The sequence below is a fragment of the Erythrolamprus reginae genome, chromosome 1 (assembly GCF_031021105.1).
Source record: "Erythrolamprus reginae isolate rEryReg1 chromosome 1, rEryReg1.hap1, whole genome shotgun sequence".
Lineage (NCBI taxonomy): Eukaryota > Metazoa > Chordata > Lepidosauria > Squamata > Dipsadidae > Erythrolamprus > Erythrolamprus reginae.
The window spans coordinates 145,565,068-145,586,879 of record NC_091950.1 but is presented as its reverse complement, the minus strand read 5'-3'; the positions used below and the strand labels follow the sequence as shown (position 1 = coordinate 145,586,879).

Genomic DNA, 21,812 nt, shown 5'->3' with positions numbered 1-21,812 from the left:
AGGACCCAGATTGTTGGAGGGCAATATGCTGATTCTGTAAACAGCTTTGAGAGGGCTCTAAAAGCACTACGGAGATATATACTGTATAAGTCTAAATGCTATTGCTATTTCCATTCGCTCCACATGGCCAGCGGAGTCGTTTTATGGTGTCTAAACTTAATACTGGTATTTGGGCCCCACTTGAACAGGGAGATCAAACCACACACCACGTGAGGTCGATAGCGAGCTACAGCTATTTCAACAAGCGCTTGAAAGCAAGATCAGCAAAACTAAACCATAGCTGCGCGTTGAAGACCATTGTCCTCTGCGAGCTGCCGTAGTTGGGTTTTACGCTCATTGCTTCTCGGGATTCGAGTAGCCGGAATTGTTCGTGCGGATTGAATCCTTTTCTTAAAGAGCATGGCGGCAGAGGCGGCTGCGGCGGCAGAGGCGGAGGTAGCAGCAGCAGCTTCTACCCATCACGGCGAAGCCGAGAGAAGGCGCCACCAGTGTGGCGGGAGCGGGGACGCGTATCGGGAGCGGCTGGACGACGACGGAGTCCGGACCCTCACTTCGGCGGAGCAGGTGGGACTGGACACCGCCCCCGCTTCTCTTGCAGGGAAACTACAGCTCCCAGGGTGCATTTGTGCGCGGCTTCAGGGAACCCGTTGGCTTTACCGGGCTAGATGAGCGTGCCGCGCGCGGGGCGCGTTCCTCGCGGCGTCTCAGAACTATCCGGGCTGCGGGGCGCGTCAATGGGTTTATTGCCCTCAGTTGAGCGTGCGAGCCGTGCGAGGTCATTGCTGGCAGTCTATTGCACGGGGAAGTTCATGCCAGATGCAGTTTTCTTCGACTGTGCTTGCTTGGGAGGGAATTGGGCCGTACCAGGCACTTAAAACGTAGCGGACTCATTCATGGTTCATCATCATGTTGCGAATTTTCCTATAGTGGTTATTGTCCAGGGGGTTCTGAAAACCCAGTAAATTCAAGTAAATCAGTTAATGTGTTGTGGGAATACATCCCCTCTATATTTGAGTTCCTTGTCGTCTTTCCTAGAACATCACTTTATAAAAGCAGAGAACTGTTTTGTTGAGAAATTGCAGGAAACATTTTGGTGGAGCTAAATGGTTTAACTCTGAGTGTTGTAAATTCTCACACACACACCCTTTACACATTGCTGTTGCCTGTATGTTCCCATGTCCTTAAAATTTGCGGTAGTTTTTAAATAACTATTTTGGTTTGTTGCAATAGAAACATCAAATAATGCATTGTTTATGCTTTCAGCTTATTTTTATTTAATTTTATTTACTTGTCAAACAAGTATAGGATAGTAGTAGTAATGGGCTACCGCCTTAGGGGGACGCAATGGAGGTAGTAAGTTTATGCAGTATTTATTGAATAATAGTTTTTTTATTGTCCTCTAGTACCTTAGTATGATTCTTAATTATTTTTAAAATAGGAAATACAGTGTTCTCTCGATTTTCGCATGGGATGCATTCTGAGACCGCCCGCGAAAGTCGAATTTCCGCGAAGTAGAGATGCGGAAGTAAATACACTATTTTTGGCTATGAACAGTGTCACAAGCCTTCCCTTAACACTTTAAACCCCTAAACTGCAATTTCTCATTTCCTTAGCAACCATTTAGATTATTACTCACCATGTTTATTTATTAAAGTTTATTAAAAAAAAATTATTAAAGTTTGGCGATGACGTATGATGTCATCGGGCGGGAAAAACCGTGGTATAGGGAAAAAACCCGCAAAGTATTTTTAATTAATATTTTTGAAAAACCGTGGTATAGCCGTTTCGCGAAGTTCGAACCCGCGAAAATCGAGGGACCACTGTAATTCAATTCAATTAATTAGATTTGTATGATGCCCTTCTCCGAATACTCGGGGTGGCTCACAGAAGTATGTTAAATAGTATGTTTTTACCCATAAATGCTTTAATCATTTTCATCAATATCTAGAACTGAATTTTATAGCAATTAAAGAAAATTGAGCTACTTGCCTAATCTGTTATCATACTGAGCCTTGTGGGTTCAGTAAAAAAGCTTAAAATGTTACTCTGCTCCTCAACAAATAATGCTGTCTATCATTTGTCTTTTTTGTGGCTATTCAAATAGTTTGACTTAATCAACTGAAAAAGAGTCCAAGCACCTATTTGAAAAATTATCTTGGTCAGTAAGCCACTCCCACCCAGTCACATGACCTTTAAGCCACCCCCCACTCACATGATTGTCAAGCCACTCCCGCCTGATCACATGACCAGTAAGCCACTCCTACCTGATCACATGAGCAGCAAGTCACACCCACAGTGTGGCAGTAAAAGTTTTGGCAGCCCATCACTGGAAAGTAGTAGTTTAAACATAAACATAGTACAGTGTTCCCTCTACTTTTGCGGGTTCGAACTTCGCGAATAGCCTATACCACAGTTTTTCAAAAAATATTAATTAAAAAATACTTCGCGGTTTTTTTCCTATACCACGGTTTTTCCCACCCAATGATGTCATTTGTCACCGCCAAACTAATATTTTTTGCAAATAAATAACAAAAAAAAATTTATTGTTAAGAAATAATTATGTTTATAAATATCAGGATCACTAAATGTCTTATTCAATGGTGAGTACTAGTAATAATGGGGAGTCAATGATTGTTAAGGGAATGGGAAATGGTAATTTAGGGGTTTAAAGTGTTAAAGGAAGGCTTGTGATACTGTCCATAGCCAAAAATGGTGTATTTACTTCCGCATCTCTACTTCGCGGAAATTCAACTTTCGCGGGCGGTCTCGGAACGCATCCCCCGCAGAAATCGAGAGAACACTGTAGTAGTATAAACATAACATAAGTAAAAAGTAACAATAAAAGAGGACAGTAGGACAGGGACGATAGGCACAGTGGTGTGTCTATGCATGCCCCTTACAGGCCTGTTAGAAACGGGGAAAGGTTGACTAGACCAGTGTTTCCCAACCTTGGCAATCTAAAGATATTTGGACTTCAACTCCTAGAATCTAAGGTTAACGTTTTTGAGTTGGGGAAGAAACCACAGTCAAATAGTGCATTCCAGGCATTGATTATGTGGATCTATCACTTCATAAGGTACAGAGTGCATTCATTTCTTTGAGATAGAAATGTCCACTTATATAGAGCGGTACAGGTAGTCCTTGACTTACAACAGTTCACTTAGTGATCGTTTCAAGTTACAAGGACAGTGAAAAAGTGACTCATAATCATTTTTCACACTTATAACTGTTTGCAGCATCCCCCTGGTCGTATGATTTACATTGGATGCTTGACAACTGTCTCATTTATGACAGTTGTATTGTTCTTCAGTCATGTGATCACCTTTTGCAAACTTCTGATAATCATAATCAATTGGGAAAACAGATTCACTTAGCAACCCTGTGGCGATTCGCTTAACAAATGTGGCAAGAAAAATCAAAATGGGGCAAAACACAAAAAATTCCTCACTTAGCAACATAAATTTTGGGCTCAATTAGAGGTATTTAGTCACAATAAGGAGAGAGCAGAATGAAATGTAGAAAGTCCAGATAATGGTCATCCAGAAGCATTAGATAAAGATTTTGCAGGTCATTCAAATTCCTCCTTTAGTGACCTTTTCTCTATTCCTGCAGTTATGACACAGATTCTTTTACTTGAAGATGTTGCAAAAAAGAACTTATTTAGAACATTTTAAATCTAAAGGAAGATTTCCAAAGTTTGAAAATCCCTGGAATCTAAATACTAGCTTCTTTGATAAGTTTCACAATTTCTTAATTGTCAAAACAAAATAATTTTGATAGAGGAAGGAAAATTATGTAACTTTACACATCAGATTATAAAACGCCTTATTTGTTAAGCAGCTATTTCTACCAGCACCTAACTACTGTTGTCCTTTCTGTCTTTCCAATCCATCCCATGATAAGTGATAGGTCTGACAGTACTTCTATGAATTTAGTTTAAGATATTTGATACCAGGATTGAACAACACAGAGAAAGAAACTCACTATATTCCTAGCTAGAAACTTTAGGGGAACATTCAAGGAATATAAGTTTAGAACAATGGCTAAAGCTAATAAGGGTTGTAGTGGGTGACACTGACTATAATAGCTAATACAAAGGCATTCCTTTTATTTGGTGTACATGTATGCTGAAATATACCGTAAGAATTTTAACTTGCGGTGAATGGATTGGAAAGGTAGTAAGTGATTAAAAGGAAATAGATTCAGAGTGTGGAAGTTCAATTTACTTACTGTACCAGACAATCAAAGGTCATTGAGAGGAAGATAATAGCATGAATTTTGGGGTTCAGTAAGTTATAAACTCTATAATTATTCTAGGTTTTCAAATTGCAAGAACTCAAGCATATGTTTTGTACATGTTTGCTTAAATAATGGGCAAAATTTAAAACCAGCATTACCTGCACCTCTAATTCTTTTTCAGGAGTGGAAGATGTAAGAGTTACATCCTTTTAAAAGCTATTACCATGTTAGGGTTCTCTGTTGTTTGCCTTTTTTCTTAAAGATAACATAACTGCTTCATAGCAGTTACATCAATAAATCAGTGTAACAAGAATCCTCTCAGTGTGTTTGAAGCATAGAAGATTTATTGTGTTGTATACTGTACTTTTAAAGACAAATTATATTTTGTAGCCCACAAAAGCTTTTATAACACAATAAGTCCATTGAACTTACAAGATTCGTTGTGCACTTGTTATAACAGACCAGCATAGCTGTCATTTTGAATTAGTCTGTTCCAGAAAATAAAACATCTTAAACAACAGTGTCATGTAAAACCTTACAAATGAACCACTTTATTATCATAGGTTTTAATAGGTCACAGACCATCTCATTAGATATATGAAATATAATCCTGGGAAAGAAGTATTTTGCCTACAAATACACTTAATTTTGCTGACATGCATACATGTTATACATATTGTTTTAAAAGGTAACTGAGAAATTTAGAATGAGCGAGTAGAAGATTTTAGTTTATTTTCAACTATATTAATGTCCTTTTCTCTCTCTTTTAAAATAAAATATACATTATTCCGTGTTCAGAGTACCTTTTGGTTAATAAAATCTAATTTGGTGCTGATACTATAATAGTTTGTTCCTGAAGACTTTTCAAGCTTGACAGTGAAGTGATTTTGAAGTTAGAAGTAGAGCACCTATGCCTGGCATATACAAGCTCTCATTCATTTGTGGAATTAAGCAGGGGCAGGAAAAGCCTGTAACATATGAACAGTTTAATTTGAGATAAATGGGTTCATGCTTTTTAAGACTGTGTTAAAAACCTGAGTTGGTAGTCCTAGCATTATTTTGTATTAATCCCAAAGGAAACAGAAGTCTATGAATTTAAAATGATTTTCCCCATAAAAGATTAGAGGGCAAAAATGGTCTGGTTACTGTATTTTCTGCAATTTGAAAGTTATTCTGCCATTTAAAAGATGCATAATCTCGCCTCTATAATATGCATTCATAGAAAACTTGAAAGTGCCAAACATCTTTCTTAAATCCCCGAAGAGAACCATGTCAGTATAAACATAGCAGTCAAAACAGTTCCGTATTATCCAGTGTGTTTAGATTCTGTGACCTTCATTTGAATTTAGTTTGAGATTTGTTGCTAGAAGCCTGAGATATCTTTGAGGTAGAATCACTGTCATCATTCCAGGAGATCATTCCATGATAGAAGAGAATATTATTTTAAAAGATTAAGGCAATAAAATAGTACAAGACAACCTGTAGAAAAATGCAATCAGAGTATTTCTTTAATTGGACAGAATTAAGACCAGTTATAGAATGCAATTTGAACTTTCCCGGAAAGCATATATTGCTTAAACAGGCAACAGATGCTCATAAATATCTTTGTTGGTTTTGGCTTTTGCCTAACCTGTGTTTTGGGAAAGCAAAGCTGGCTTGAAAATTGGGATGTACATATCCCTTTATGGCTTTTGCATCCCCTAATTGTGAAGCCTTTTATTATTTATTATTATTATTTATTAGATTTGTATGCCGCCTCTCTCCGTTGACTCAGGGCGGCTCACAGCAACAATAAAACAATGTACAACAAATCTAATAATTTAAAAACACTAAAAGGCCCATATTAAAAGCAAACATACACACAAACATACCATGCATTTATTATCTATACCAGTGATGGCGAACCTATTTTGGTTCGCATGCCAAAAGGGGTGAGTGTGGGTGTCCTAGCATGTGTGCACGTACCCACACCACTCCCCCCCCACCTGTAACCCTCTCCTGCGCTGCCCCTATGCATGTGCACAGGCCTTTTGGAAGCCTGATAGGTGAAAAGAAATGCCCAAATGGGCAAACCGGAAGTTTGGGAAAATTCACTTCCGGTTTGCTGTGTTTTGCATCCGGAGGGTTCAGGGAAGCTTCCTGAAGCTCTGGACTGGAAAAACACAACATAACAGGCAAACCGGAAGTTCGGAAAATGTGCTTCCAATTTGCCCATTGTGCTGTTTTTTGCACTCCTGGGCTTCAAGAAAATTCCCTGAACCCTCCGGATGCAAAAAACCAGCACAATGGCAAACAGGAAGTGTGTTTTTTCCAAACCTCCGGTTTGTCTGTTGGGCGATATTTTTTTTGCTTCCAGGGCTTCAATGAAGCTTTCCTGAAGCATCCAGAGGGTGAAACGGCCTTTCCCAAGGCTGAAAATCAGCTGTCCAATGTGCGCTGGAGCTGAAACATGGCAAAGCCTCGCGTTCCCTCCGATATAGCTCCATAGGTTCGTCATCACAAATCTATGCCATCCAAGTTTTGAATGACATGTTTTCTCTCCTATCCATTTACCATTTCTATACTCAGGCCAATCAGTGCAGTAACGAACAACTTGAGGAACAGGAGGAAGAACTGACAATGGTCATATAAAAGGAATCTTGTGTCCAGGGCAGAAATGTAATTTGACAGTGTCTCAGACATGTTCCTCCCAAATTCTCACAAAGATAAGGGGGTAGGGTGGAGGAATGGGATGCATTCAGACTTGCAAGATTCTGTTACTATTATCTTATAGTAAAAGTAGTAATAGCTATTGTGTCTTTCGTTTTTAGGTTTGGTCTACTTTGGAGGGCTGACATCAAGTTTCCCCTGCTCTGTTTTTCTACCCCTTGTTATGAGTCTCAAAGACCTTAGCTTCCAATGCCCAACAGTTTTTAAAAAAATAGAAGCTTCATAAGTGCTTTTTCTATCATTAACCAAGTACTAGAATTACAGAATTTTAGAAGAATTCTGGAGCATTGTAATGAATATAAATAACTTGTCTTCTTGATTGTTCATCTTATTTCCTCTTTTAGGCTCTAGATCAGTGATGGTGAACATTTTTTCATTGGGTGCCAAAAGAGTGCCCACAACTATTATTCAATGCCTGGGGAGGGCGAAAACAAGTTCCCCCACAGCCCGGAGGCCCTCTGGAGGCTGGAAATGGCCTGTTTCCCAACTTTTGGTGGGCCCAGTAGGCTTCTGTTTCGCCCTCACCAGGATCCAAAGGCTTCCCTGGAGCTGGGGGAGGGTAACAATGCCCTCCCTCACCCTCCCAGAGGCTCTCTGGAAGTTAAAACCACTCTCCCAGAGCCTCTGTGCAAGCCAAAAATCAGCTGGCCAGCACACACATGCACGTTGGAGCTGAGCTAGGACAACGGCTCGTGTGCCAGCAGATATGGCTCTGCGGGCCACCTGTGCCATAGGTTCACGATCACTGCTCTAGATGTTAATTTTGGTGATCACCTATAATGAAGTACTTTTCACCAGAATAAAAGCTAGCATCTGATTCAGTAATATGAAGTGCTAAAGCTAGTTTGGTCTAATGGTTAAGGCACCAAGCTAGAAAGCAAGAAACAATGAGTTCAAGTCCTGACGTAGCCATGAAAGCCAGCTGGGTGACCTTGGGCCACTCACTCTGTCTTAGCCCAATCCAACCTGCAGGGTTACAAAGGGAAAATGAAAGGAGGAAGATATGTTGATATGTTTTCTGCCTTGAATTACTTATAAAAATAATAATGGTGGGATACTAATAAATACAAATTTAAAAAAATATTATCTACTATGTTGAGGGGATGCCAGCAAACTAAGCAACAGCCTTATTCAGTAGACGCAATAAAAACTCTGGCAAATTGCTGCTCTGGAGCCACTTTAATTTGCCATGGAAGTACTTCTTTGTACGTTTGCTCTGTTGAGCAACCAATAATATAATAGAAACCCTGCAAATTGATTTTCTTTGCCCCTTTCTAAAGGAACAATACACTGCATCATCTTTATTAGTTTGAAAAGTCATTTGTTCTACTTGTGAGCATTCTTCAGTTAATGTTCCTTGCTGCTACCAGTGTTGCTATTAAAATTTTATTTTCTGCCATTATATTCAAGTAAAATAAATGCTATGTGACACGTTTTAGTGCTCCTAAAGAATTTGCTGCTAGCATTTTTCTGTGGTTGTGTTCCGCTGGAAATGAGACATCGTGGGGTTCCTGGAATGGATTGATCCTAGAAGCATTAATTAAGATTGTGGAAAGCCATGCTGATACCAGTGCAGTGTATCAACATGGAAATATCTTCTGCACCAGTGGAGAAGTATTTGGGGCACAAAAGATTCTACCTGGCTGCATTCACAGTCATTAAAACACTTCTGACATATTATACTATGATATCATTGTATTGCAATGTGATGATTGACCTCCTTACATAACAATTATTGTGCTAATTTTAGTGATTTCTTTTCCCATGTTTCCTGTGACTCTTCTTTGTCCCCTTGGCTGGATGCAGACAAAAGTGGAGGATATTGTTCAAGAAGTTTTTGATGTTTACAAGAGAAATCATCACGATACCCAGTAAGTTATTATTTAATGTTCCTTTTCTGATATATACACTTAAAAAAACCATAAACCATTAAGGACTTTGGATCTTAAATTGTGCTGGCTTAACTGTTTTGAGGAATGCATTCCTTTTATAGCAATTTCCTGCATTATTATTTTTTTTAAAAAAAATTCTTTATTGAGTTTTCATATAGTATAGTTCAAATCACACATTATTCTGTTTTACAGATTATAAACCATCTCTATTAAAATTCTTATAATAGATTTTTACCTGTTACATTCCATTATATACATTATATTTCATACTTTTATATTCTAATATTTGTTATATTCAATAACTGGTAAATAAAACTTTTTACAAGGTAGCTGTAGATTGTTTCCATTGTACTGTTGCTTCTTATTATATTGTTTCTATATTCTCTTTTGAATCCATTCATGCCATTTTTGCCATGTTCGTTTTGATTCAGTGATTTTGTTTCCCTTGATTGAGTTAGTGAGTTCGTCCATCTCCACGCATGTATATATCTTATCTATAATTAATTCTTCCGTTGGGGTCTGGTCATTTTTCCAGAGTTGTGCTATTGCAATTCTCGTTGCGGTGTTTATGTGTGTTGTAAGAAGCATTGTTTGTTTTGAGTAGTGTTTTCTCCAAACTCCTAATAGCATAGCTTCCGGAGTGAATTCTATTTCCTCTTTCGTAATCTCTGAAAGCCAGGTATGAGTTGTTTTCCAGATTTTTTGTATCATAGGACATGACCACCACATATGGAAAAAAGTGCCTCTTTCGTTTTTACACTTCCAACATGTGTCTAATAATGTTGGGTATATCTTTGCTAACCTAGCTGGGGGAATATACCATCTGTAAAAAAGTTTATAATAATTTTCCTTATATGCTGCCGAAAGAGTTATTTTGGATATTGTAGTCCATGTTTTTTCCCAGTCTTCCTGCATTAATTTTTATCCCTGCAGGTTATCTTTTAATCCTGTGAAGAATCCTATGGAGAAAGATGAAATTGGGGGCAATCAGTGGGGGCAGATGGGGAAGGATTTATGTTTATGTATCTAAATATTCAAGCATATATAAGTGCATGCAGCTTTAATACTCACTTGTGGAATATTGTATGGCGTTCCATTCATTAAATCTTAGAGAAACATCATGAAGTCACCCTTGTTGTTTTTGTGTTGGATGACAGCCTGCTGTTTTGAATAGGAGCTTTTCTTCCAGTGCAAACAACAGAGGAGAGGAAACCCAACCTCAGAGCTTTCTCATCCTGATCTCTACCTCTTCTCCAGTTCTGTTTCTTATTCTTTTTAAAACTTTACTTTGTTAGTAATTGTGGCTTAGCCCCTCCCCCTTTCTGGTAAGCCTGAATTCATTTTGTGTGAAGTGTCCGGGTAGTTGTTCAAGGAACACAGATACAAACACATCACTTTCCATATATACAGTTATTTATGGAATATACAGATTATTCTTTGTCATTTTAATTAACTGAATGACAAGCTAGTATGTTCATCACTCAGATGATACTATAACTTTGCTAAACTGTATATGTTTCGGTCAATCCATCAGATATGTATTGCAACAAGAGAAACATTTCCACTACTTGAAGAGAGGACTGAGGCAATTGACTGATGCCTATGAGGTAAATTTTTGCAATTTGAACCAAATGTATATTTTTTTCCCTTATTGATTTTGCTTGCAGTTTGTTGGTTTTTAATGATGTATTTGGCCATTGATGTTTTCTATACTCCTTTCTTTTGCTTCTATCGTTACCATTTTCAAATACCTGAATATTAGGTGGGCTAGAAGAAGACAAATTGAGTTCTATTGGCTGGCTTTGTTGGGCTTGTCCTCTGTTAGCTGGAGGACAAATTTGCTCTAAGATTCCAAGCTATTGCTCCCAGAAAGACCATGAGAGACAGGAATTATGTGAATTGCAGTCTCAGCCCATCTATAGAGGCCTGGGGGAAAAATCTGCTTTGATTAGTTACCTGTAGGATAGTAATAAATAAAAAGAGAGGTTACCACAAGGTTATTACTGAACAAATCATGTTTCTTTTGGTGCTGTCAGAATGCTCCCAAGTTCAATCTTAAAATGGGCTGTTTGCTTTTCAGTACTTCTGATAAATCTTCTGCACGAAACAGTCCCTCGTTTGAGGCAAATATAGTACTGCTTATCGTGTGAGATTTGAACAGGTGTAGTTCTCTTCTTTTGTAGTGTCTGGATGCCAGCCGCCCATGGCTGTGTTATTGGATCCTGCACAGCCTGGAGCTCTTGGCGGAACCAATCCCAGATTCAATTGCATCAGAGTAAGTTTGGTTTTACCACTTTTTCTTTAGCATTATGGGGGCTGGCATAGAAATTGCACAATGTACAACATGTGACATAGGAACTCATCCCCTTTTGAAGATTGATTTCCTTAGCAGTTTCTAGTTCTCATTGAAGATTTTTTAAAAATGCAGTTAACCTCTTCTATAGAAATCAAGAAAAGTTTAATCAGAGCTTTGAATTCTGTGCATCTTTTAATTCTGTTTCTTTCCTCAATAACCTACTCAATAAAGTTACCTAAATTAAAATCAGAAATTAGAAAGAGCCTGGTGGCGCGAAAAGCACAAGCTTTCATGAGCTTCAGTTCAGTTCATTCGATGAAAAGAGTGGCTAGACTGATATAACATTTAAATTGGGATGAGGTTTAGGGTGATAAAGACTAGTGATTATGCAGAAGCGGGATGCATGTGAGACAGATTATTAGTACCTTATCAGTAAATAATTGTCTTAATGTGTTAAAACTCAGAATTCACATAAGAGAAATAACTAGTGAGTGTAATATGAAGTGGAGCTCTGTTCCACTACATTTAACATTTCTATGGTAAAAAAAAAAAATCACTAGGCATTGATATTCTGAAATCTTCATCAGCTATGCAGAGCACCTGACTTTCTGAGTTAACATCCCATTGTCCATGCAATACGTATCCAGATTATTTTAAAAAATGCAACAGTGCATTGTCTCATTCATTTTGCTTCAACGTCGTCTTAATAATTTGTTCTTGCGTAGAAGCTTTTATTACTTTTTGTGATGGGCTTACATCAGGAGTGTCAAACTCGATTTCATTGAGGGCCTCATCAGGATTGTTTTTGACCTTGGGGGTGGGTGGGTTAGCATAGCCTGTTCAACATTGCTCATGTGAGGGGTGTCTGTGGAGGCCTGAGGCCTCTGCCAGTGAAAACGGACTTCTGAGCTCTGTTTTCGACTGTGACGGCCTCCTGCGGCCCTCTGCTGGTGAAAACGGAACTTGGGACTCCTGAGCTCTATTTACGCTGGCACTGTGGGCTGCTCCTTCACTATTTACAGGGCAGCCCCAGGGGCCAGATCTAAGCACTCCACAAGCTAGATCTGACTCCCGGGCCTTGAGTTTTACACCCCTGGCTTAGATAATGGTGGTGGCAAAAGCTCTGTTATATAGAGGAAAGATTCTGGGGAAAGCAGATTTGCAAGTTATGAGGAGAGGCACAACAAAGGCTACTTTTGCCCACAAGCAACTCTCAGACAAGAGAAAAATTCTGTAGTTTATGAGGGGAAAAATGGAGAAACAACCTGGCTTGTTCTTTGGAGACATGGACCCATTTCTGAAATTCTTATATTTTCTCCTGTTTTAAAAATATTGCATTCCCACAGGCTTCATAACAAAGGTAGCAAAATACAACACATTATTATTATTATTATTATTATTATTATTATTATTATTATTATTAATTAGATTTGTATGCCGCCCCTCTCCATAGACTCGGGACGGCTCACAACAATAACAAAGACAATGTAAGAACAAATCTAATACAGTAATTTAAAAAACACTAAAAACCCCATTATTAAAAGCAAGCATACACACAAACATACCATGTATAAACTGTATAGGCCCGGGGGAGATGTCTCAGTTCCTCCATGCCTGACGGCAGAGATGGGTCTTAAGAACTTTACGAAAGGCAAGGAGGGTGGGGGCAGTTCTGATCTCTGGGGGGAGCTGGTTCCAGAGGGTCAGGGCCGCCACAGAGAAGGCTCTGCTCCTGGGTCCCGCCAAACGACATTGTTTAGTTGACGGGACCCGGAGAAGGCCAACTCTGTGGGACCTAACTGGTCGCTGGGATTCGTGCGGCAGAAGGCGGTCCCGGAGGTATTCTGGTCCGATGCCATGAAGGGCTTTATAGGTCATAACCAACACTTTGAATTGTGACCAGAAATTGATCGGCAACCAATGCAGACTGCGGAGTGTTGGTGTAACATGGGCATTATATGTTGTATTGTCATATTATACATTAAAGCTGGTAGACGTTCACTTCCTGGGATCCAAACAGGGAGGCAAGATTTTCTTACTTGACTGGCAGATTTTTCAGTCCACTTCTTACAGATGTCAGGATTTTCTTCTCTCTTTCCCCTAGCCCGGAGTCCCCAATCTCGGGTCCATGGCCCACTACCAGGCCATGGCTCATTCAGAACTAGGCCGTGCAAATGGCAGACGAGCATATACACATGTACAGCTCCATTTGGGTGAGCAGTGGTTGCTCGCTCATGCAACTCTATGCGAGCAGTGGGCACTCACCACTTGCGCAAATGGAGTTGTGTGCACTCATGCGCTCCATGCCACTCATACCGAACCATCCAATCTCCTCCCCTCCCGTTCTGCTGGTCCACTAATCCGGAACGGTTGGGAACCGCTGCCTTAGCCCTTCCCAAAAAATCTGCCCTGGAGAGGTCCATCAATCATTTGGAACAGATTTTTGAGAGCCCTGGATCTGCAGAGAGATGGGGGACATTTCCCCTCCCTCGGTGCTACTCACATGTTCAATCCCATCATCATTGGAATACTTTGGTAGTACTGTGTACTGTACCTAAAACTCTGACACACAGGAAGACAGGTAAGAACCATACATTTAAAGGGTAAGGATGCTCTTGATTGGATTTTAATTCCTAGAAACTGTAATCACACAGTTTCCTTGGCAGAGTTATGGAATTGGTTTCCCACTGCCTTCTCTGGGATGCGTTTTTCAGTTTCTCAATATTTCAGTAGCCCTGAAATCCTTAGGAAGTCGTCCCGTTCCCTGTCTGTCCCCCCCCCCCAAAACTGGGGGCAATTCAAAGTTAATCTGCTTAACTTTCTTGATAATATCTCCAGGACCGTCTTCTGCCGCACGAATCCCAGCGACCGGTTAGGTCCCACAGAGTTGGCCTTCTTGGGGTCCCGTCGACTAAACAATGTCATTTGGCGGGACCCAGGGGAAGAGCCTTCTCTGTGGCGGCCCTAACCCTCTGGAACCAGCTCCCCCCGGATATCAGGGTTCCCCCCACCCTCCTTGCATTTCATAAGCTCCTTAAAACCCACCTCTGTCATCAGGCATGGGGGAATTGAGATATTCCCTTCCTCCTAGGCTTATAAAATTTATGTCTGGTATGTCTGTTTGTATGATTGGTCTCTTAAATTGGGGTTTTTAAAATTACTTTTTATATTAGATTTGTTATATTTGTCTTTTTTAATGCTGTTAGCCGCCCCGAGTCTGCGGAGAGGGGGGGCATACAAATCTAATTCAATTCAATTCAATTTATTAGATTTGTATGCCGCCCCTCTCCGAAGACTCGGGGTGGCTCACAACAATGATAAATAAATAATAAAATCATCCATGTTTGAGCAGCTACTGCAGCCTATCAAGGCTGTGACTGCATTTGGACAATAATTAAGCTGGTTTAATGTGATGAGGGTGACCTATCTTGAGCTTTGGGTATATGCCTCATCTCTCTCCTTGTTTTAAAATAACTGCAACTTGTGTGGTCTGAATGCTAAATTATGGTTCATTTTAATTGCATGAACTCTGCTGAGAAATTGGTCTATTTTGACAAACTATAATTAAGGCAGTTTAATTCATAGGAGTATTACTTGTTGGAACCTGATTAGATTATAGCAAGTGATAAAGTTACTCTGAATAATTAAGGGAGAGAGTTCAGAAATCGTATCTGACCAGAATGAAACTTTAGTGGAAATCATGCAATTAGCTACCCTGTTTTCCCCAAAACAAGACATCCCCTGATAATAAGCCCAATAGGACTTTTGAGTGCGTGGCAATAAGGCCAAGCGCTTATTTCAAGGTTCAAACAAATATAAGACAGGTTCTTATTTTCAGGGAAACATGGTAAGTAATATTGATGGGAGATCATCCTTGTGCAGATATGTTGGTTGTTCACCCACTGTACATTTCTCCTGTAGGAGCACAAGATGGTTATTTTCTATGCCTTTCCCCTGCTTTCCTCTTTCTGCAGAATTTTCCCCTCCTGTAGAAGGCAAACATTTTATGGTTGAAGAGAAACCAAAAATGCCCCCCCCCCCCAAAAAAAACACCTCCTGATGTACTCCAGTATCTTATCCGTATTGCTTATGGTGTTTTACTTGTGTTTTTTCAGATTTGATACCATCAATTGAAGATACAAATTCTGTGTCATTGGAATATAGTGGCACGGGAGGGATAGAATAGAAAAGAAAAGAATAGAATAGAATAGAATAGAATAGAATTCTTTATTGGCCAAGTGTGATTGAACACACAAGGGATTTGTCTTGGTGCATATGCTCTCAGTGTACATAAAAGAAAATATAGATTTGTCAAGAATCATGTGGTACAACACTTAATGATTGTCATAGGGGTCAAATAGAATAGAATAGAATAGAATTCTTTATTGGCCAAGTGTGATTGAACACACAAGGGATTTGTCTTGGTGCATATGCTCTCAGTGTACATAAAAGAAAATATAGATTTGTCAAGAATCATGTGGTACAACACTTAATGATTGTCATAGGGGTCAAATAAGCAATGTGGAAACACTATTAGTAAAAATCGCTATAACAATAAAAATAAAAATATTACCGGTAATAATAATTTTAAAAATGACGTTAAAATTTGTGCTAGAATAAAAGTTCTGGGTTTTCCTCCCTCAATTACCTTATGATGAAGATAACATGACAGGAGGAAGACATCTGTAAAAGTCTTGAATAATAGCTATTTCTATAAATGGGTGTACCGGAGAGATTTTTAGCAAATCTGAACTATGGAGAAAACATAGCATTTGCTGCTTGTTACAGACTAGTTTTGCCTTTGTCTTTCCTTGTGTGTGTAGTGTGTGCCAATTCCTGAGCCGCTGCCAGAGCCCAAACGGAGGCTTTGGAGGAGGACCAGGCCAACACCCACATCTTGCTCCAACCTATGCAGCTGTGAACGCTCTCTGCATTATTGGCACTGAAGAGGCATACAGTGTTATCAACAGGTAAAATCGTGGCTCAGAAGGGGTTCCAAGGGATCGTTTGTTCTGTTCATGATATAAGATCTACGATATCCCTAAAGGATACTACTGTTCTCCCAGGCTTCCCTATTTTACTTAATACAGAGGAAATGACAACTGATAAGCGAGCAAGAAACTGTTTTCTCTTACAAACTTTGCCAATAGATGCTGCTCAGCAACTAGAATCCATTCAGTTGCTTTCATTACTGTTGTTTACATTCCTTCCCACTCTTTTTTTTCATATTAGAACAGCCGTAGCCCAAATTGGGACTTATCGGTTATGATGAACCGTGGGAAGCAAACAGAAAGCAGTGCCTGTCCACGTTGTTTAGAATTGTGTGTGTGTGTAGTCCCTACTGCAGGCATATGCAGCACATTCAATAGCCTGGTCTGCTAGCTAATTGTACTATTCTGTTGCTTAATCTAAATCAGTTTGAGAATCAGAAATGTTACCATTTTTCACCAATTGCCAGAGATCTACTATCTGATATAGTAGGTTCACTTTTCTTCTAAAAAAACAGCAAAATCCCTGGATTTATGTGTTGCCATCATATGGCTGATCCATCACTGGATTCTTCCACTATGTTTGTACAATCTCCCACTCTGCCAGTGGAGTTTGGAGAAGTATTGATCTATTGATAGAGTGTTTATTTACATGCACATTGAATAAACTAGTCAAGAATGCATTCATATTAGGAACAGTTGATCTTCAAGGTATAAATCTGAAAAGATACACATGGCACTGCTCAGAAAGGTATAAAACGATGCTCTTTAACAAAGGTTGGAGAAGGGAAGTGAAATATAGATAGTCCTCGACTTGTAACCACATTTGAGCCCAAAATTTCCATTACTAAGCAAGACTGTTGTTAAACAGCCCGCCCCGAGTCTTCGGAGAGGGGCGGCATACAAATCTAATAGATGATAATAATAATAATAATAATAATAATAATAATAATAATAATAATAAAAATTTTGCCCCATTTTACGATCTTTCTTGCCATTGTTGTTAAATGAATCACTGCAGTTAAGTTAGTAACAAAGCTAAATTAATCTGGTTTTTCCCATTAACTTCACTGATCAGAAGGTCCCAAAAAGTAATCCCATGACCCCGGGAATATTTCAACCGTCATAAAAACATGTCAGTTGCCAAGTGTCAAATTTTGATCAGATGACCATGGAGATGTTGTAATTGTCGTGAATATAAAAAAATGGTCATGAGTCATTTTTAATGTGCTGTTGTAATTTCAATCAGTAAATGAGTGGTTGTAAGTTGAGAACTATCTGTAACCATTCCTAATATCACAGTTGGGCCCTAAAATAACTTAGCCTGGGTGTTGTAAGGAGACAAAATATGTATGGAGTTAACTATGTAACCGGGGTTCTGAGGTCATCCTCCAGGAATTCTGCAGCGGGTTGGATACAGCATCTACCTCATTGCACTGGCCAATTGCATTGATTTCCAGTACTGTAGTAGGAGTCAATTTAGTGTTATGTGGCTTGATTTGGCCTTATGATGTTTCATCTGATGTCTGACCTGATTCAGTGCTCAGAATTGGTCTTTTCTGATATATAATATAACAAAGAATATATGTATAGATATAATAGGATATAATAGTTATAGATAGATATAATAGTTTTTAATAGGAAAGTGAATACAAGAACAAGGGGACACAATCTGAAGTTAGCTGGGGGAAAGATCAAAAGCAACATGAGAAAATATTATTTTACTGAAAGAGTAGTAGATCCTTGGAACAAACTTCCAGCAGACGTGATAGATAAATCCACAGTAACTGAATTTAAACATGCCTGGGATAAACATATATCCATCCTAAGATAAAATACAGAAAATATTATAAGGGCAGACTAGATGGAGCATGAGGTCTTTTTCTGCCGTCAGACTTCTATGTTTCTATGTTTCTATAATATTACAACACATGGGCTGGTGGTGGCAAGAAGGCAACTGTTGAGAAGGATCCAGGTGTTTTGGGGGAAATGAAGACTCTGTCTTGGGCAGTGATGATGAGGGACTCAGAAAGAGTATGTTGTGGGGAAAAATTGGTAACCATGCCCACCAACGTACACATCAAAAATAAAATAATGAAATTGGCAGAAATGAATAGATTAACTATGTGTATAAAAGAGAAAGAAGATCCGGCCTTTTGCAAAATATGGAACAATTGGTACAATTGGCAGCAAAAACTAAAAAAATAAACAGTGAAACAACAACAAAAATGATTATGAAGGAAAATAAATAACTTAAAGTCATCAATTGAGGAGACTTTAAGGGAATGAAGAAAAAAACATCTTTAGATATGCTAGAATATAGATAGGAAATCTTGAATCAAACGATAGTTTTTCAATGATAAGTAAGCTACATTAACTTGATTTAGAATGGTTTTTATTTGTTATCAATAATTACATCTTTATTACTAATACAACTTACTATTATTATTATTATTATTATTATTATTATTACAAGGAATAGAGCTAAATTGAAAAAGTATATACGCTATTGATATGAAAATCTGCAAACAATTTGGAAATGCATAAGTTAAAACACCTAAGTAAAGAGAGAGCAAGGTCATCGCTCTTGTTTTTAAAGTTGTGTGTATATTCTTGTATGTAACTTATATTTGTATATAAAACTATTCTTTTTCTAATTTAAAAAAAAGATATATTACAATACATGGGTTGGTGGTGATAAGAAGGCAGCTGTTGAGAAGGATCCAGGTGTTTGGGGAGGGGGAATGAAAACCCTGCCTTGGGCAGTGATGATGAGGACTCAGGAAGAGTATGTTGTGCGTTGCCATCAAAAAAGTGAAAAAGTTGTTGTAGAGGTTCTGAACCATTCTTGCTACTTTGATTTTCTCCTAACTGGGATAAATATTCCCGAAGTTCCTCATCTTATCAGCTTCTTTTCATTTTCAGAGAGAAGCTTCTGGAATACCTGTACTCCCTGAAGCGACCTGATGGCTCCTTCATCATGCACCTAGGAGGTGAAGTTGATGTCCGGTATGTCGAAAACCTTCCATGTATTGCTCACCCAAAAAGCAAATCAGGAACTATTGATTATTAGGAGGTTTCTCCTGAAGTGAATTTAACATTCTGCACAGGTTGGTCACTGACATGGCTAGACGTAAAGTAAGAGATGGGGGCCTTGGCTCCTGCTCTATGGAATGGTCAACAAGGCTGTCTCGCCATGACTGCAATACAGAGGAGTTCCATGCTGTTATGAATAAAAGCAGTACACTTGCTCAGGTTTTGTTTTGGTATAGCAAATTGAAGAAAGAAAGCACTTTTTAAAACAGAGTTGCGGTTTGCACTGTTCATTGTGGGAAACCAATAAGTGATTGCACATTTTGTGTAAGACTACAACTTCTTTGGAACGACCCCTCTCCTCCATGAGATTTATAAGGAAAAGATACAAGAGAGGTCTCTCTGTCTTGATTTCAATAGCCACACAATATGTTTTGTAATTAGAATTGTAAATTAAATTACCATTTGGTTAACTGAAGGGTGAGTGTCAAGTCCAAATTTAGCTTTTGGTATAAATCTCCCTTCTGTTACTCTTTTAAAAAATGTGCCCAATTGATGTTGCGTTGCTGACAGAAGCATTTTTCATTCAGCTCTCAGCAATATAGGAAGGAAGCCAATTGTTAATGATGCCCCCTTTAACACATTTTCCCCCCAGCGCTTTATTCTGAGAATCTGGGAACTTTTTCAGTCTGGAGTGGGAGGTTGCCCATAGCACAAATGGGAACCTGCCAGCAATTGTCTCCTTCCTTGTGTTGGTGATGTAAATCTTCTGTCAGCAGAGAGTTGCCGTCTTTATCTACATCTCTGTCCTCCCCCCACTACACAAAGCTGTTTCATTGCATGTAGGCTTTTTTGCAAGTGGAGGAATTACTAAAAAGTAATAGCCTGTTCTGTCGGGCTCTCTGGTAGAATCCTCCCAAAAATTCACAGGTACAAATTTCAGACACACACACGTTTGAAAATTCAAAACAATGTTCTTTATAATGAAAATTCACTTAAACTAAGCCCTCTTTTGGTATAGCCAAGAGCACTCGTCTCCAAACAAACTGGTAATTTGTACAAGTCCCTTATCAGTTCTGTGATACTTAGCTTGCAGCTGTGAGGTAATTCACAGTCCTTCCTCTTTCACAAAGTGAAACACACTTTGCTCTGGTTTAGTTTGAAAGCGGGGAAAAATCAGCACACAAAAAGTCAAAGTCAGTAAAGCAGTCACGAAACACAACGATCAGATAATCCTCCACAATGGCCAAACCCACAGGCTGCTATTTATAGCAGCCCCACTAATTACCACAGCCCCACCCAACCACAGGTGGCCTCATTTTCTTTGATAATAATCTCTCAGTTGTTGTTGCCTATGTATCGCTCTCCGCATGCGTGGCTGTATCATTAACTCTTGTTCTGAATCCAAGGAGGAGCTAGATAATTGATCTCCTTCTGAGCTGTCTGCCAGTCTCCTCCTCCCTGTCACTCATGTCTTCTTGGTCAGAGGAGCCTTCATCATCAGATTCCACCGGGGGCAAAACAGGCCTGCAGCATGTGGATGTCTCCCCCACATCCACAGTCCTTGGGGCAGGAGCAGGGCCAGAGCTAACCACAACATAGCCCCTTTATTTTTAGGATGCATGTTATTTTTCAAGGACACACTCAGCTCAGTGTAATATAGGATTTCTTACTTACAACAGTAGAACCATGTATATATACTCTTTCTCCATCTAAAGCTTTTAAAATATTCTTTTATTTAAATTCTAGGAGTGCCTATTGTGCTGCATCTGTAGCTTCTCTTACCAACATTATTACGCCGTCTCTCTTTGAAAAAACCGCAGAATGGATCGCAAGGTAAGAAACTCCTAGTTGGCAATTTAACAGACTTAGACTGTTCTAAGCTACCCAGAGCAGGAAAAGCAGAAAAAAACAAACACTAATCTTATTTTCTATCTTGGAACAACAATACAGCCTCTGCTTTTGTGTTTTAATTTTGAATTAGATGCCAGAACTGGGAGGGCGGGATCGGTGGCGTTCCCGGCATGGAAGCCCATGGAGGATATACATTTTGTGGACTGGCAGCTTTGGTCATTCTCAAAAATGAAAACGTTTTGAATCTGAAAAGTTTATTAGTAAGTAACCATTTGATCAATTCGCTTACCTATGTCATGATATCCAAAGAAGAGAAATCAAATGCAACTGAATTAGAGTTCCATAATTTTTATTAAAATGTTCTCAGATATAAAACAAAATAATATAAATGTCTGTGGAGATTCTCAGTCATCCATGGCCTTGGTTGTCCCAAAGGTGCTTTTTTCAAGAGGCAACTGGACTTTCTGATTTTTCTTTGAAGATGTTTCGCTTCTCATCCAAGGAGCTTCTTCAGCTCTGACCTTCTGTTCCCTATCATCCAGTCAGAACTGAAGAAGCTTCTTGGATGAGAAGCAAAACGTCTTCAAAGAAAAATCAGAAAGTCCAGTTGCCTCTTGAAAAAAGCACCTTTGGGAAAAAATAATCTAAACTAAAATTTAAAAAAAGAAGGAAAAAGTGAGAAAAGTTGGAGAGAGAAAAGCAAACTGAAGGAAGAAAATAAAATATATATAAAGGAGTGACTCCATATCTCCTTTTTAGCAATTACACGGAAATCTGCACACTTCTCTCTTTAAAATTACA

At 39.0% G+C, this 21,812-nt stretch overlaps 1 protein-coding gene across 1 annotated transcript in view; it reads left to right on the top strand.

The window, feature by feature from the left end:
- The first annotated feature begins 200 nt into the window (after positions 1 to 200).
- The window catches only part of FNTB (farnesyltransferase, CAAX box, subunit beta), a 34,270-nt gene continuing 12,658 nt past the window's right edge, over positions 201 to 21,812 (top strand). Inside the window, exons 1-8 of the mRNA XM_070728281.1 lie at positions 201 to 564; positions 8,755 to 8,819; positions 10,375 to 10,447; positions 11,024 to 11,115; positions 15,960 to 16,106; positions 19,050 to 19,133; positions 20,907 to 20,993; positions 21,142 to 21,271. Of these exons, the coding sequence (XP_070584382.1) occupies positions 400 to 564; positions 8,755 to 8,819; positions 10,375 to 10,447; positions 11,024 to 11,115; positions 15,960 to 16,106; positions 19,050 to 19,133; positions 20,907 to 20,993; positions 21,142 to 21,271 (843 nt within the window). The 5' untranslated portion in view covers positions 201 to 399. The remainder of the gene's footprint in view (positions 565 to 8,754; positions 8,820 to 10,374; positions 10,448 to 11,023; positions 11,116 to 15,959; positions 16,107 to 19,049; positions 19,134 to 20,906; positions 20,994 to 21,141; positions 21,272 to 21,812) is intronic.